Raw genomic sequence first — 16,647 nt, forward strand, 5'->3', positions numbered from 1 at the left:
AGAGATAAGAAAGTATCAGGAACATAAGAAAGAATTTACTTGACATTCATAGAGGAGAAATAACAATATGTTACCGATGAATAAATATTCAATGGTTGAAACTTCTTTTTTAAAAAAATTTCAGTGTTGGTGAGAGAAAACACAAAGCATTTAAATTTCCTCATTCTCTCATGGACCTTTCAAGTGAGGTTCAGAAAGACTGAGATTCTTAAGGCAAGTTTATTTTTCTCTCCACACTTGCAATGGAGTTCAACCTGGTGAGGCACGCCTTGCATAGAGCCACTGTGCTTTTCTCTGAATTTTCAAGAGCATAATTATCATGCCCAATAATCACTGCTGCAACCTTAGCACCCATCCAAAGAGCACAATCTGCAATTTAAAAAAAATCTGGCCAGAACCTCCCAGTAAAAAAGCTGTTTATCAAGTCACCATGCATATGTATCCATATCAGTGCAGAAAATGACATACAAATGCAGTAATTAGGACAAAAGCGCACTAAAGGCATTTTTAAACCTCCTTTCATACAGGGAAGTTTTACTTACATGGACAACTAGCCATGACGAAAGTAAGACAGGTATGAGGAGTTCATTGGTTGTCTCAAGTCCAGCAGAGAAGAGGGAGACAGCATAGAACTGACATCTGGGTGAAGTTCACTTTGCTCCCCTCTTGTAAAGCATCTCCATTTACTCATCAGCAATTTCTGGGTGGCTTCTGTCACACCACAATAGCCCACCTGGCCCCAGGGACACCAATAACTTCCTAATGAAGACACCTCTATTGACCCCTCTGTAGCATTTGATCTCATTGAACTTGAAGCCATCTTTCCCCTACCACCACCAAGATTTCATTATGAAAATTTTAAACATGGAAAAGAATTGGAGAGACTTGTAAAACAAGCACCATATACCCACTGGCTAAATTCTAAATATACACATATATTTTCTATATTTTTATTATCATACATCTATTTACCCATCAATTCATCTTACCATTTTTAATGCATTTCAAAGTAAATTACAGACATCAGTACAATTCCCTCTAAACACTTCTGACTTTGTGGCATAACCTATAGAAACTGTCTCCCTATGGGGCAAGAATATAAATGTGTTTTCCTGGTCTTGCTCACCTTCCACCCTCTCCTTGTGTTCTGCTACACACCCGCACACCTTGGCCATGGTCATGGCTGGCACAACCTCAACAATCATGCCTTATAATGGTTCCCACCTCGAGCTTGTTAGTAACAGCTTATCCTGATGCACTTTCCACTTCCGGTGTCTAAAATAAAGCTGTTTGTTCTCTGACACCTGTTATTTTCTTCTCTGTTCCCTATCCTAGTCACAGCTACTAATAAACACACCTGAGCTAGAAATAGTCTCTGATGTCTCCCCCTGTCCTCATTGCTGGGACCCTACTACAAGTTTTATAACTCCATTACCAAAATGTCTAGCAAACCTTTTCCCCACACCCCACACTCTAATTCAAGCCTCCATCATCTCTCTTTTAGGTTCCTCAATAGCCACCCTGCTCAGTATCCTCTACCCTTCCAATGTCACCTTGGATTGGGTTTCCACAGGGGAACCAGAGAATCTGAGGAATCAGTCCTCAGCTGAAAGTCTTCTGCGTGCACTCCCCAGTCCCTGCCGTTCGACAGTGCTGCGCTGTCCAGTATGGGAGCCATCGACCTTGTGGGGCTGTTAAACACTTGAAATGGGACTGGTCAGAACTGAGACATACTGTATGCAGAAAATGCTACTAGACTCCTAATGTTTTGTATGAAAATGCAAAATGTCTCACCGATAATGTTTTATCTTTTTGATTACATGTTGAAATTGTAATATTTCACACATATTGGCTTATATAAAAATTATTAAATGAATTTTACCTCTTCATTCTTGCTTTTTTACAGCAGCTACTAGAAAATTTTAAATGACATGAGGCTTCCATTGCATTTCCATTGGCCAATGATGATCTAGAATAAATCCACATTTCTTAAGCATGCCATTTAATAATCCTCAGTGAGCTGACCAGTGTGGCTAGTTGGTTGGGTGTTGTCATATGAAAACAAAAGGCTGCCAGTTCAATTCTCAGTTGGGGCACATGCCTAGGTTGTAGGTTTGGTCCCCTGTCAGGGTGCATGTAAGAGGCAGCCAATTGATGTTTCTCTCCCTCATTTTGTCCCTCCCTTCCCCTCTCTCTAAAAATAAATAAATAAAATCTTTAAACAAATAATCCTCAAGGATCTTTCCTTATGCTTCGATCCCAACTTGATGCTTCACTCCTCACTTGCTAAGGCAGATTGTTGAATTAATCCACATGGCGGGATTGTTTCTCAGAATGGAGATCTGAAAATGAGGTATTACCTCATTGTGTCCTCAACCACTCCCTCCAAATGCTTCATAGATGCCCAGACATCCAAAAGACAAAGGGAAATATGGAAAAGAGAAAGATCTATAAATTAAACATGTACTAAAGTACAAAGTTAAGAAAATATCAGTATCAAGGAATTATTAAGCTTTTTTAAAAATGACCAAAGACTGCTTTGTGTTTATGTGATGTCTTTTCCAAAATAAAACGTTTGTCGTGGAGCACATGACCACTTTTACAGGAAATGCCATCATCGCAAACAACTCTGCAGGGGTCAGAAAGTTCCCACATGTCGCTGCCATGCATCTCCAGGATGGACTGTCCCTTCTCACACAGCTGCAAGGAGCTCTGTCATTTCTGAGTTGTATCTCCAAGTGGGAGGCTGAACATCTGCCTAATGCATTCACAACACATGCCATGAATGTTGGTGGTGGATACTCACCTGAGAGTAACAGGATGAGTAAGGGAAAATGGTCTATAGCCAACCCTAGAAGTCTGTACGCCATGACCAGTGAGCCACAGGCCCATGTTTGGAAGTAGTTTTACAGGAACATAGCAATACCCATCCACTTACATGTTGTCTAAGGCTGTTTTCTTGTTATAAAAGCAGAGCTGCATAGCTGTGATGGGGACCATATGGCCCACGAAGTCTAAAATATTTACTATCTGGCCCTTCCCAGAAAAAAATGCTGACCTCTGCCCTAAAGGTCATTTTAATTTTTTTTTTATTAAACAAATAGTGAAGCTATTATGTGACAGGTACAGTTCCAGGCCCTGCGGGTACAAGGCTGAGAGAGACTGAGCTTTAGAATCCACAGTATAGAATGCTTGCACTGAGCTCCTCAAGAGACCCCGAAGCATGTTCATTTTAGTCTTTTCAAATAGGACTTCTGTTCACACTAGCCAGTGTTTTTCAAACTTTTCCTCTATTGAGAGCCTCTATAACAAATACATTTTATATCTACCCCTTTCTGCACTCACACACAAATAACAAAAAAGGTGATTTGATTATGCGTTAGTGTCTTGTGATCCACAGTGTGAAAAGCCTTGGTACACCAGCTTTTTGTGGTCTAGCTCTGGTCTCCGCTACAAGCCAGAGGTTATGCACTAACAGCTGTTTCCCCCCAGATAAGAATGATTTGCTTCATCCATTTAGAATTTTGTTTTGTTTTGTTTTAGATTTGGTTTTTAATATATGAATTATTTCCTAATATATTTTTAATTAGTGTTCCAGTATTATTTCAAAGAAATCAGAGGGATGGCAATAATGAGTCTACTTCCTTACTTGGTAACCACCAGCTGGAGCTGAGAAGCACTCAATCCAGTGTTTGCTTCCAACTTGCCATCCTTTGCCACAGGAAAAATGCACCTGAAAATCCCAAGAATTTTTATCACGTGCATTAACTCCCCATGACTTCCCTCCCATATAAATATAAAACAGATCCAATTTGTTTTCTTTCCATCATTAAACTCTAGCAGGGCATTCTAGGAGACCCTCTGGCTCTGGGGAAAGCCTTTTTAACAGATACTGTTGTAATCCTAAATCCTCCTGCACCAAGAAGAAAGAGTAAGTTCTCATTAGAAAGAAAAACAAGTGGCCTTTATTTCTTTATGTATATATATAAAAAAACATACCCACAACATTTGATGAGAGAAACTACAGACATAATGAGAGTCCACCAGGAAAATAAAAAAAAAGATGCCATCTTTGTTTACTTAAAAGCTTTGTTTGTAAAATGAAATTAGTTCATAGCTGCAGCATTTTCTTTGAGCCAGAAGTTTTCTGAACACCGAGTGTGAACAAATGTAACTTTGGGTAAGAAAGGTGGTGTGGGGAGCAGTTTGCTCTGGAACTTTAAAATGGAAATTTAGTTACAACTAAATCCAGTTCCTTTTTAAAGTACTTGAACTTAATGAGAATCTGCAAAGATTTATGACCATAACAAACAGATCATTTTTGACTCTGTCATTCAAACCAGCCTGGCAACTTTGATATTTTCTATTGAAAGGAGAAGGCTAATCTAAGTAAGAACTCTGAAAAAAGGAAAAGGAATTTTATTCCCATAATTTGATTGATTACTTCCTACCCTGAACACTCAAGAGAGAAAAAGCAAACTTTTTCCTGTCTGTACTCGGATTTCTCCCACTAATCTTTTACAAGCAGGCAACAACCATAAAACACAAATTACTTGCGAGGATCCACAGGCCAATCATGTTAGCGGGATTCTAAAACTTACAGGCATCAACATATTGGGAAAAGCATTTAGACAAAAACCAGAAGTGTAAAGATGAATTGAGCACTGGCTCAATTCCATTCAATGCTTTAATTAGCCAGTTCTGGGAGGAGAAAAAATAATACTAATAACTTGTTCCATTCTCTGGAATTTTTTTTGTCATTGGTGCAAATTGTCCAAAATTAAATTTATGTAATTCAGAGCATGCAATTGTTTCCCAATTATATTCTCCAGGTACTATACACTAAGCCATGTTGTACTCTGGCAATTAGAAGTCAAGTGTGTCTTTGGGACTAACCTTGGGCAAGGCACCTCAGTTTATTCATATGCAGAAGATACTCTCTAAGGTATCTTTTAATGCCAATATCCTTTAGAATGTATGATTCCATCTGACTAGAACCAAAGGAAGTTCAAACCAAGAGCTGTGTCTGATGTGGCAATGTCCTGACCACTATAGTAAAGGGCCTGGCACTAATAATGACCAGGTGGCAAGAAATCAATTAGCTGAAAGTTATTAATAATAATAATGAAGATAGAATAGTGTTTGGAGGTGACAATGGGCCATGCCCTCATTGGGATTATTAGTATATCTAAAGAAAAAAAGTGTCAATCAAAAAGCGCGAACATAGAAAAGAATGAGAAAGACGGACTCTGGCAATGACTCAGCTGCATTCAGGGGGATTATGGGGGGTTCTTCCAGCCAACAGGGAGCACATGTTGTTGATGGTGGCAGCAAAGGGGTACAGCCACCAACTCACCTTGCTATAATTCCAAGAGCAGTAAGCAACTGTCTGATTACATTTCTGACAATATTTCAGCTTCCCTATGCAGCTGTTTAGAGGGAAGAAGCTTGCTCTTTTGGACCAATTACTAGTTGAATTTCTTTGTGGTCATTGTTATATTTTAATCGATGAGGAAAAAGATCAATTGAATAGCTTAGGGTTTCTGATATGCTCAGTAAGATGAGTTCTGTGATTAGTTTACTTTAAAAAAAGAAAAAGAATTACACAAAAAACAGGGGGCTTTAATTATTCTATATAGGCCAATGAGCTCACAAAGACATTAACTACTTTAAAAAATTTGCTTTTCAACCATATGTTGATACATTGTCTTGTTTTTAACGGAAGGTTCAAGACCCAGAGTCAAACATACTCAAGTCACTCTATCACATGGACAGACTTTCAGTCCCTACCATCACTGAGCCACTGGTGGCTTGATGTTTTGGCAGGAACCCACATGGACGATTCTGACTGAGACATAACAGGGTATTGCAGTGGTGAAGGGCTGGCATGCTGCGGGTGAGCGAACCTGGGTCCAGCACCATTTCTATTTATTTGGCTATATGACCTGGGGCAAGTTACCTCATCTTTTTGAGCTTACCTAATAATATTAATTATATTAATAAAATATCCAGACTATGTATAGATCATGCAGCTTCATCTAGCACACAGTGAGAGCTCAACAAATGAAGCTATTATTACACATCTACAGTAACAGGCCATCCAGAGAGAATCAATAAGGAAACACAGGCTTAAACTATACTTTAGATCAGATGGATCTAACACACGCACACAGAGAACATTATAGCCAACTGCAGCAGAATGCACATTCTTCTCGAGAGCACATAGAACATTCTCCAGAGCAGGCCATATGCTGGGCCACAAGACATTTAAAGAGACTGAAATCACATCAAGTACGGTCTCTGACCACAGTGGTGTGAAACTGAAAATCAGTAATAAGAAGAAAACTGATAAATTTACACATATAGAGATTGAACAATCCACTACTGAACAAGTCAAAGAAGAAATCAAAAGGGAAATCAAAAAATATCCAGAGACAACTGAATAGGGAATTACAACACACCAAAACTTATGGCGTGCTGCAAAAGCAGTTTGCAGAGGGAAGTTTATAATGATAAATGCCTATCTTAGGAGAAAAGAAGGATCTCAAATAATCTAGCTTTACCCTTTAAGAAACCAGAAAAAGAAGAAGAAGAAGAAAAAAAGTAGAAATGAATGAAACAGATAAAATGATAGATATTTATCAAAGGTACATTGCAGAGCTCAAATATTTTGCTATTTAAAAAAATGGTTCAAAATGCATGCATGATTTTTTAAAAAAAGTATATGCCAACTAAGGTAGGAAAATACCAAACAACAAATTGGGAGTAGTACTAAGTCACAGAAATTAATTTTATCTACATAAGCATAAGTAGCCTGTCCTTTCCATGAAAAAGGTTCATAAAACAGATCCAATAAGGACGAGTGACTCAACAATTAATAGGAAATACCATTAAATTCTTTGAGTCTTAAGATGTAGCTTGTGTGCTGTTCTGCTTTGCTTAAGTAAAAATGTAATGTGGATAAAACTATTTTTACAGTTGTTAAAAATATCAAAGGAAATGCTTCAAGTCAGATTTTCATTACTCCATTAAATCAGGCTCTCAGCTGCACAACTGTGTGTTTAAAAACAGAAGCAGAACACGCCAGCATGCCACCTAGACAGGAACTTTGAGCCCAATAACACTGGCATCCTGGGCTTAGCAGTTCCAGCAGGAAGAACCACCCAGGATGTCCAGGTCCCTGTCATCCAGTGCCTGGGGTTAGATTTTCTGTCCTCCTCTCTCCCTCATCCTTCAACCCCATGCTTGCTCCAGACCTTTTTGGCACCTATGACTCTTCTCATAAGCCACAGAATCTCAACCAAAGGTGAAAGCACAAGGCTAAGCAGATAGAACATGTAAGCTGGCCCAGAAAATCTGGACTGTGTTATCTTAGCCACAAAGAACATCCACAGCCAAGAACCCATCTCTTTACTCCATTACAAGTTTCTTGACCCTGGACAACAGCTCCTCCAATGTTTGTAGCAAAAGAGCCAGATGCCCAAGCCTGATTCTCCTCTGACCCTCACTTCAGTTCTTTGTGTCTTCAGAAACCTGTCATTTACATCAGTTTTTGCTGTCCAGCACTAGTGGGATTCAGTCAGGATTGGGCAACTTTTTATACCTTCTTCATTTTACATTGCCAGAGAAAGAAAGAAAAACAAAACGATCTCTGGGCCTGTTTCGGGGACTAGCGAGTAGGAGGGGGGCCGTGAGCCAATTTTATTATGAAATCAGCTGAGGGAAAGCTCAGCATGTCTGGAGGCAACAGGTGCTGGCAGTGGAGGCGAAGCTGGCAGCCCGTGCTGGGGCCTTCGGAGGAGAGAGAACAGAAACGCAGGGTAAAGAGAGCTGGCACGGCAGAGTATTTCAGTCTGAGCCCATATCCCTTGGAGCTGGTGGGCAACTTCTGCCATCTTTGCTGATGTTGCTGCTTTTACTTTTATTTTAGAATAAATTTAGATATTAAACTTGTAAGCAAATAGTAGAGAGAATGCTCATGTGCCCTCTCATAAGGTTATTGTCTTAGATAACCCTAGTGCAATGAGCAAGGCCAAGAAATTAACCTTGGTATGATACGATTAACTAGACTGCACACATTATTCGAGTTTCTCCAGTTTTTCCACAAACGGCCTGTTTCTGGTCCAGGATCCAGGCGAGAGGAGCTCACTTCATTTACTCACCAGTGATTAGTCTCGTTGGTCTCCTGCCATCTGTGACAGTTCATCAGTCTTACTCTGTTTTTCATGATCTTAACGTTTTCCAAAAGTACTGGTCAGGAATTTTGTAGATGTCCCTCCATTTGGGTTGGTCTCTTTTCTCATGATTAGAGTGGGGCTATGGACTTGGGGGAAGATCCCCCACAGGTGAAGTGCCCTCCTCACTGCATTGCACCAGGGGGTGCATCTCGACAGGAGAATAAGGCAATGTTGACCTTACCCTGTGGTTAAGGTGATATCTGCCCAGTTTCTCCCCTGGAACATCCCTATTGTTCCCCTTCCTCCTGTGTTACTTTTGCCCTGGCCACCATACCTCCCCACCCTCCCCCGTTCCCTCCCCTCCCCTCCCCCCACTCTGGACTGCATACCAGAAAGATGTCTCCTTTGGGAACTCTGAAAGCACCTTTCTATAAAACTGTACCATGTGAGCAGGGTCTTCAACCGTGTAGTTCAGGTAGTTAAGGGTTAAGCAGACTTCTGTGTGCTGCCTGTTAAGAATCACTGGACCCTCCTCCAGAGCCTGTACAAGACAGGGGAAGGAGTAAGGCTGCTTGTTGAAATCAAATCATCTGGAAGTATTTTCATTTGAAGCTGGCTTCAGAAACAGAGGCAAAACACACTAACAAAACTAATCTGGGGCATATGGCATTCCTTTCAGTCATGTGCATTTCTAATATAAATCTCCTAATCATTTATATCTTGCTTTTCAGATTTATTGTGAAGGCAAGTCTCTTTTATTCCTCTCCAAAGAATAAACTCCCTACTTAAAAAAAGTGAGCTCAGGCAGAAAGTCAAAGTGCAGCTCAGCCACACTAAGCAGATCTTACTTGCTGTAAGTGCTACCTAACACAACCCCTTCTCATTCTTTTTTTTTTTTTTTTGAGACTAAACATATACTCTGATAATGATGAGGTTTTCAGTTTACTTAGCCATTCGAGTTCCTTGCTGACTCTTCCTTCCACTAGGTGGCACTACAGGTCATACTCAAAGTTGGCTGCTGTCAAGAGTCAGTGAATAGGTTTTTAGAAATCTTTTCAAGAATATCACAAGCCCACTGTCAAGTACTAAACTTCATTCTTAATAAACACTCCCCCTTTTTTTTTACATTTATGGTCTTCTGACAATTTCTGAAACAAGCCAAATTTGAACTTCTGAAATACTTTCCTCAAGTGTTCACAGGATAAAGGTAAATGTTAGAGGCATGACAGTCGTGACCACGTGAATAATGCAGAACCCAGAAGTTGCGATCATTGGAGGCAAAAAACTGGAAAGAGACTTCAATTCACTGAGTTTAGCGTTTCTTCCATTTCTAAGTTCTGATTTCACATAAGTTTACTTACTAACTGTATGGATACTCCCTGAAGAGATTTTTAAACTGTACCAAATCTAAAGTGCTGGCACATATTTTTAAGATATTCTTATAAATGCAAAGCCTAGGGAGTTAAAATACTACTTAAGTGAAATTTCCTCTTATTACATATTAAAGACATTTAATAAGAAACCTCAATTTCACAATTGTTGTAGCTCATCACTTAATTTCTGAAAGCTTGGACTCTACCTAATATCATTGGGAAACAAACTGAGAAGTGACAGTTTTTAGCAGCCGAGTTACTATCATTTGGTGGAAGAAGGTGTCTCCCTAAGGACAGGTGCTGGGTATATAAAATTCCCAACTCAGCCCAGCAATTTGACTGACAGTCATTGCAATGTGCAATTGTTCAAGTGTTCCCCTTAGAGACATCGGGCCTTTGTTGTTTATATCAGAGTTTGTTTCCTCTGTGACTCTCGTCCCCTCATGAGGTGTGTACCTGATCTCTGTAAGGTTGGCCCCTATTGTCATTAATAGCACAGGCTGATCTCATTCCCTTGACTAAAAACATGGATTTGGCACATATTCTTTCTTAACCAACCAACTGACTTATTTATATGAGACAAATATTTTGACCAAAGTGTTCTCTTTTTTTTAAGGGGAGGGCAGAGGATTACAATACTGTTGAGAATTTTCACTGATAGATGGCTATGCATTTGACATAAAGTATATCAGCACAAGATACGTCTCATTGTTATGAAGGAATATTCATTCACATGAAGTATTCCAAGGCCAGACTATATGTAGTTTTTGTCATTGTTGGGTTACTGATTGATCTTTTAGAGAGAGAGAGAGAGATTGATTTTGCTGTTCCACTCATTCGTTGCTTCTGGTAAGTGCTCTGTAAGGACAGAGATGGAACCTGTGACCCTGGCATAACAGGACGACATTCTAACCAGCTGAGCTACCAGCCAGGGTGCTGTTATTGTTTTTAATGCCTGGACTTAGTAGTCCCAAAGACTGTTCCATACCCTAGGTGTCAGATATTGTTCAGAAGTTCCCTAACCACTTAATAACTTTCCCATTATCAATTCCTTCATTTTTACCTCCTACTAGGTCTCCGGTCTGGCATGCAAGTGCTTGCAGGTATGCAATTGGCAGATACACAGGACCTAGGCTACTTAACCTGTTTGCTGGGCAGTCTCCTGGGATGATGAGCCTGGAGCTCAGATATTCAGCAAACAAAACAACAGCACTGCAGCTTCTCTAAGGGCTGCAGCCTCTCATCTGTTTACAGCCTCTCAGTGGACAGAGAGTATCCCATCACTGAGAGCTTCTGGGAATTATATGTATAAGAGACATTATATACTGTCCCCCTGTAGACATGGGCCCTAACTCAGGGCCCAAAGCAACTTCTTCCTGCTTTCCTCCTACCCATCTTCTCTTCTGCATGAATTTAACTAGGCCTCAAGGACAAAGCGACCTCTTTGGACTTCAGTCCCTATAACCTAGCATGGATAGCCAGACTCTGCAGCTCCCGTGGCTCAAATTTCATTTCCAACCCTTCATGCAGAAGGGCCTCGTGGCTCAGGAGGGTGGGAAACTGCACATGGGGGTGCTTTGCAGCTGCTCCCAGCTGCCACGAAATGCCGGTTCCTCCTGATAGGAACCAAAAGTTCCTCTGTTCAGCCTGCCCCTCTGGTGGACTTGAAAAACAAGGCAATGATCACTAGAAGCCAGAAAACTTCAAATTTTGATGAAGTCAGGGGAGAACTGACTCCTAAATACCAAACTAAGTAATCTTTGGTCTTCCTGAATACAGGAAGTAAAGAAGCTATAGAGTAAAACAATTAAAGTGATACTGATCTCGGCTGAAATTGTCCAGTCTTGATAAAGAAAACAACTCAAAGCATAAGAAATAAATGTGCTAGTATACAAGATTGGATAATAAATACTTACTATCTTGTCCCAAAATAGGAGAATAAGGAGTTACAGAAACCAAATGTTTATATGCACACACCTATATAAACATGTATATATGTACACGCACACCCATATATATTATATAAATGCACACACATCTTTAAATACTTCACAAATAGGTATGTTTTGTCTTAGGAGGGGAAAAAAGTTCACCTTCTCACCGGTACAGATATACACAGGGAGAAAGGAAGATGGTACTAAATTCTAAGCTCACCCACTCTTGAACTACATAGTCGAGGCATTTGGCCTTGACTTTCCAGAAAAGATCCAAGTGTTGAGAAGCTAATGCAACAGTTCCCTGTTTTGTTTATGAACCCACCGCACACACGGTGGAAATGGAGACTGTTCACTGCAAAGGATTGCTCTCCCGTGGCACGCAAGCCACAGACATTTGTTGGGCTGATATCATGTCTGCTAAATTAAGTAATGTGGAATGTTTTTTAAAGCCCATCAGGGTGGAGTTTCATATTTAGAAAACTACGCCGAAGCACCCTAAATTATCATTAACAACTTTCCTGGCATATTACAATTTGCCTTTGTTTCATTTATTTTACTGTTAGGACATTTTAAATTAATTAGAAAATTTTCTTTTGTGAAGATTTTAAATAAATTAATTTTATTAGCCTTTACTACACATTTGTTCAAAGAAACAGTTGATCACACTATTCTTGGGATGCACTTTATAAAGTACTTTATGTTTTTCCCAGCATGATAAGTTAGTTTATTGAAACATTCTAGCAACACATTTCTAACTCTCAAACTCATTCTCCAAGGGATTTTCTGAAACTCCCTAACAGCAACAGATTTGTCCCTTTGTCAAGACAGTAGGGGGCACTGCCACAACAAACTATTAATTTCACTGGGCAAAAAGAAGCCCAGGCTAGATATTTACGTGTGATAGTCCTATGTCAAAAAGTATCTAAAAGATATTAGCCCTAGCTGGGTAGCTAAGTTAGTTGGAGCTTCGTCCCAACATCAAGGTTGTGAGTTCGATCTCTGGTCAGGACACATACAAGAATCAATCAATGAATGCATAAATAAATGGGACAACAAATCAGTGTTTCGGTCTCTGTCTCTCTCCCTTCATCTCTCTATCTCTCTAAAATTCAATAAATTGAAAAAATTACTCACATGAAAGATACTATACATATTTTTCTCTTCCACAGTTCACTTCAGGGGGCAAATACTGGGGTCTTTTTTCTGCTTGTGTGTGTGCATGTGCATGCACATGTGTGGCCATAAATGTGGGACAGAAGCCCTACACTACAAATTTTGGGCTAATTCAAGAAAACCTAACTGAATCATTCATGCTGAAATAGTGGCTAAATGCCAGCAGCTAAAATGCACTTAATAATTAAGTGGCATTCTGTGTGGGAGGTTTTTTTTTTCTCTCCCCTGAAGTTAAGGTCTTCAATCTTTCTCTCAAACATCAAACTCCAACTTCAGGGCCAAATGAAAGAGAACTGAGGCAAAATTTCATTAAATAATCACATAATCCAGGCTCCATAGCTTGGATTTTTTAAAATAAGAGTTTTCTATGTAATTGAGTTAAACTTAAATTTATGCATCCAATAAAAAACCACTGCAAATGGTAAAACAAAGACATTGCTCCAACACTTAGAAAATTAAATTCACCAAACCATGAAGTCTACTGTGCAGTTATTTTTGTAACCACCATAAATTGCTTTATAGAACTCCTCTGCTGGAATAAACAATCCAAAGACAGATTTACTTTACAGCATGCATCCAGTTTCCAAATGAGAGAATGCTCTAAATGTTTGTGACTTCTTCTTTCTCTCTCTCTCTCTCTCTCTCTCTCTCTTTCAATTCTTGTGTTTCTAGTTACCTTGAAGCTTTCCTTCTCTTACACAAGCTCAGAAAGTTCCATAGAAAATAAGATCCAGGTCTCCAGATGCCCTTAAACACTCATTTCTGGAATAAGAAGAAACAATCCTACTTTGTGGAAATAAAGTCTGAATGGTAAAATTTAAGTAAAGGGTTTTAGTACTAAATATTTCACCACATATAATAGCACCTCAGAGCCAAACATTGTCTTAGATATTCTGGGCAGTTGGCTTGAAATGTGTTCCCTTATACACTGTACGAGGCCGAATTCAATGCAAAGTGCTATAGATAAGAGTTTTAGGGGTCTTTAATCACTTCTTTCTTGTGTCCTTGATGGAAAAAACAGAGCTGCCTTTGTGCTAAAAAGAAGGACCTGTTGTTTTCAGATTCAACAGGTCATTTTTATAAGAACTTCCCAGAGGATACAACATAAATGACAGAAACACAAGGGGATTTTTAAAGAGGCTGATGATTTTAAATGATATATATTCTGTATTAAGGAAAGGTTGTTTGTTTTTCTTTCCAATAAATGGAAAGTTACTGTTTTAAAGTGGTTTAATGTTTAAATTTGACTTTTAAGACCAACTGTTTTCTCATGAGTTGGGTTACTGTAAATTCAGCTCCTGAAATCCATCCGAGAGTGCGTTTGACCTCTCATGTAAATAAACTTGTCAAATCATGTCCATTTCTGTTTCGGGGCTGCATGGTTGATTTAGTGGTCTTTTGAAATATATTTAAATTGTATTGTAACTTTTGTAATATTGTTTCAGTTAAAACGACAAGGAGACTGCCATTTGAAGAATGAGATAAAACTATAAAATGGAAAATTCTGGCCACATGATTTTTCCTAGTTCTCAGAGAAAAAAAAAAGCCATTATTTTATGAGGAACGAAATCCAGGTGACACAAGGATTTACTAGAGTTTAGCTGATTCTATTATTAAAAGTGGGCAGAATTTGAGAAGGCTGGTGAATTTAAGATTAAAATCTAAATCAGACTTGTTTCCTAAACTGTAACCAGTGTCCCTATATTCCCCCCTCTTTTTTTTTAAAATTAGCACCTCATTTTAAAAGAGAATTGTGTGAAGAGCTTTGGGAAAGTTTCTGCCAGTCCAGAGACAAAAGGTACCCCTCCTTGTAATTATAGATAGCACTTTATAAAACTCATTCCTCGCCCCCAACAGAAGTTATGACCAAGGAAGACTTCTTTAAAACACAGTGACCCGTGGCTGGCACTTGCTCCAACATGTATTTCCCTACTGCCTAGACTCTAGCTCCTGACATTTTTACGAAGTTTCTATATTACTTACCACCTACGATAATTATCTGGCAAAGGGTCAAGGTAAATAAATACCTGATGGCAAAGTCTGCATTAACCACAGGGAATTGCCCAGAAGGTAAAGAAGGAATGAAACAGGCTTCCTTGGGAATGGGGATGGATCTAGTAATAATTGATGAGCGGGTTCTGACTTAGGAGAGGTGTCCCCTCCCCCTTTAGCTAACAAGGATCCTGTCACAGAGCAGAAGAAAAAGATGAGATTGGCTATTTAAAGAAAAGGGAATCCCAAGGACTGAATAAAAAAAACTTGAAGGCCCAAACTGCCCACCCACCCACATGGAAAGTGGGTAGCACTCACTGTCCTGAAGAAGAAAAAAAAAAGAAAGAAAGAAAGAAAAAGGCACGGTGGGGAAAGAGACCCGTCAAGTTAAGGACAACTACAGCCGCCCCTTTGCCTTCTTTCTGCCTGAAATGGGGAGGGAGGTGTACTGGCAGTCACCATCGGCTTTCTCAAGTTCTCCCCACCACTCCAAAGACCCCCGCGCCCGCTCACCGGTACCAGGCGAGGCCCTTATCGTAGCTGCGGTCGAAGAAGTGGGGCTCCGCGCCCACGGCGCGCACGTCGGGGTGCACGCGCAGGAACTCGAGCAGCGCCCGCGTGCCGCCCTTCTTCACGCCGATGATGATGGCCTGCGGCAGCTGCTTGCTGCCTTCATCCAGCAGCAGGGCCAGGGTCCCTGGCGGGGCCTCGGCCACGCTGCTCCCCGCCCCAGAGCCAACGGGACCCCCGGTCAGGCTGGGGGTCTCCTCTTCCCAGGCCGCCTCCTCGCCGCCGTCGCGCCCCGCGGGCCTCCGGCGCCTCCGTCCCGGCCGCAGTTGCAAGAAGCGCTTTCTCTGCGTCGCCGAGGACCACAGGGCCAGCTCCCTCCGGCCTCCGACCAGGACGCCGGGACCGGGGGCCCCCGCCTCCTCGCCAGCGCCGGACAGCCCCACGACGGGGCCCGACAGGGTCTGGCAGCGCTCGGCCAGGCAGTAGAAAACGTAGAGGGACGTGAGCAGCGAGCAGAGCATCAACAAGAACTTCCGGAAGATGCTGCGGGACAACGGCTCGGCGGTGGCAGGGTGGGCACCGGCCGGGCCGGGAGGGGCCATCCTAGCCGGAGGCGACGTCGAGGAGCGTGCGGGCCATGCTAGGCCGGGACTCTTTCAGGTGCCATGGCATCCTCCAGGAGGGCCTGCGCACTGGACGGAGGCCTCATACCCCGCGCGTCCCTGCGGCCGTGCGAGCTGCCCCGGGAGCCGGCAGCCGGGACTCCTCCGGGAGACGCAGCCCCGGGAACCTGGCGCGGGATCCCTGCCTCCGGTCTAGGGGTCGGGAAGGGGGACGTGGTGCTGTGCTTAAGAAACCATCGTCTTAGACTCGGCAAGTCCTGAGTCTTGTGGCAGGTTTCGGCGCTCCAGTTCTCTCAAAAGAGTCGCAGAAATGGGGTCTTGGCGTTGGTGGCGAAGGCGTAGGTCTCAGCCTCGGCCCCGGAGCGGCCACTCGGCACCGATCTCCGTTCAGCGACCGTGCATCCCTGGCTCCGTCCGGGAGAGGGGACGTATCGCTCCAGTGCTGCTGAGCTCTGTGCGCTCCAGACAGAGGCAAGAGACTGTGCCTCCCTGCCGCGGCTTCCTTGTCCTCTAGTCCGCCTGGGCGCTCCCTCTCATCCCCGGTGGGAGGTCCCCCGGAGTCCCGCTGCCCGAGTGGGATCCAGAAGGCCCGTGCCCAGCAGTCCGCCCCTTTTGGTGCGCGCTTGGCCACTCCAGACTGTTCTCGCGCCCTACCTGGGTGCGATGTAGTGGAGTCGGGCGGCTCCGGACCTGTCAGCCACCGTGGCCACTCCCTCGCAGCCTCCCGGGCCGGCGACTCCGTCGCCGCCGCCACACGTGGGGCGCCCAGGGGCTGCAAACTTGGCGGTGACGTCAACGGCAGGGGCCAGACCAGCCCCCGGCCGAGCGGGGTAGGATGGAGAAAAGGTGGCGCGGACCCTGC

The 16,647-nt window shown here is 42.3% G+C and overlaps 1 protein-coding gene across 1 annotated transcript in view; it reads right to left on the minus strand.

Annotated features, from left to right (window-relative positions):
- The window catches only part of HS3ST3A1 (heparan sulfate-glucosamine 3-sulfotransferase 3A1), a 103,050-nt gene extending 86,464 nt beyond the window's left edge, over positions 1-16,586 (minus strand). The window contains exon 1 of the mRNA XM_045824651.1: positions 15,166-16,586. Coding sequence (XP_045680607.1) covers positions 15,166-15,764 — 599 coding nt within the window. The 5' untranslated portion in view covers positions 15,765-16,586. The remainder of the gene's footprint in view (positions 1-15,165) is intronic.
- Positions 16,587-16,647: the final 61 nt, after the last annotated feature.

This window comes from Phyllostomus hastatus, unplaced genomic scaffold (genome assembly GCF_019186645.2).
Source record: "Phyllostomus hastatus isolate PE091 unplaced genomic scaffold, TTU_PhHast_1.1 phas_scaffold_55, whole genome shotgun sequence".
In the NCBI taxonomy this organism is placed as follows: Eukaryota; Metazoa; Chordata; class Mammalia; order Chiroptera; family Phyllostomidae; genus Phyllostomus; species Phyllostomus hastatus.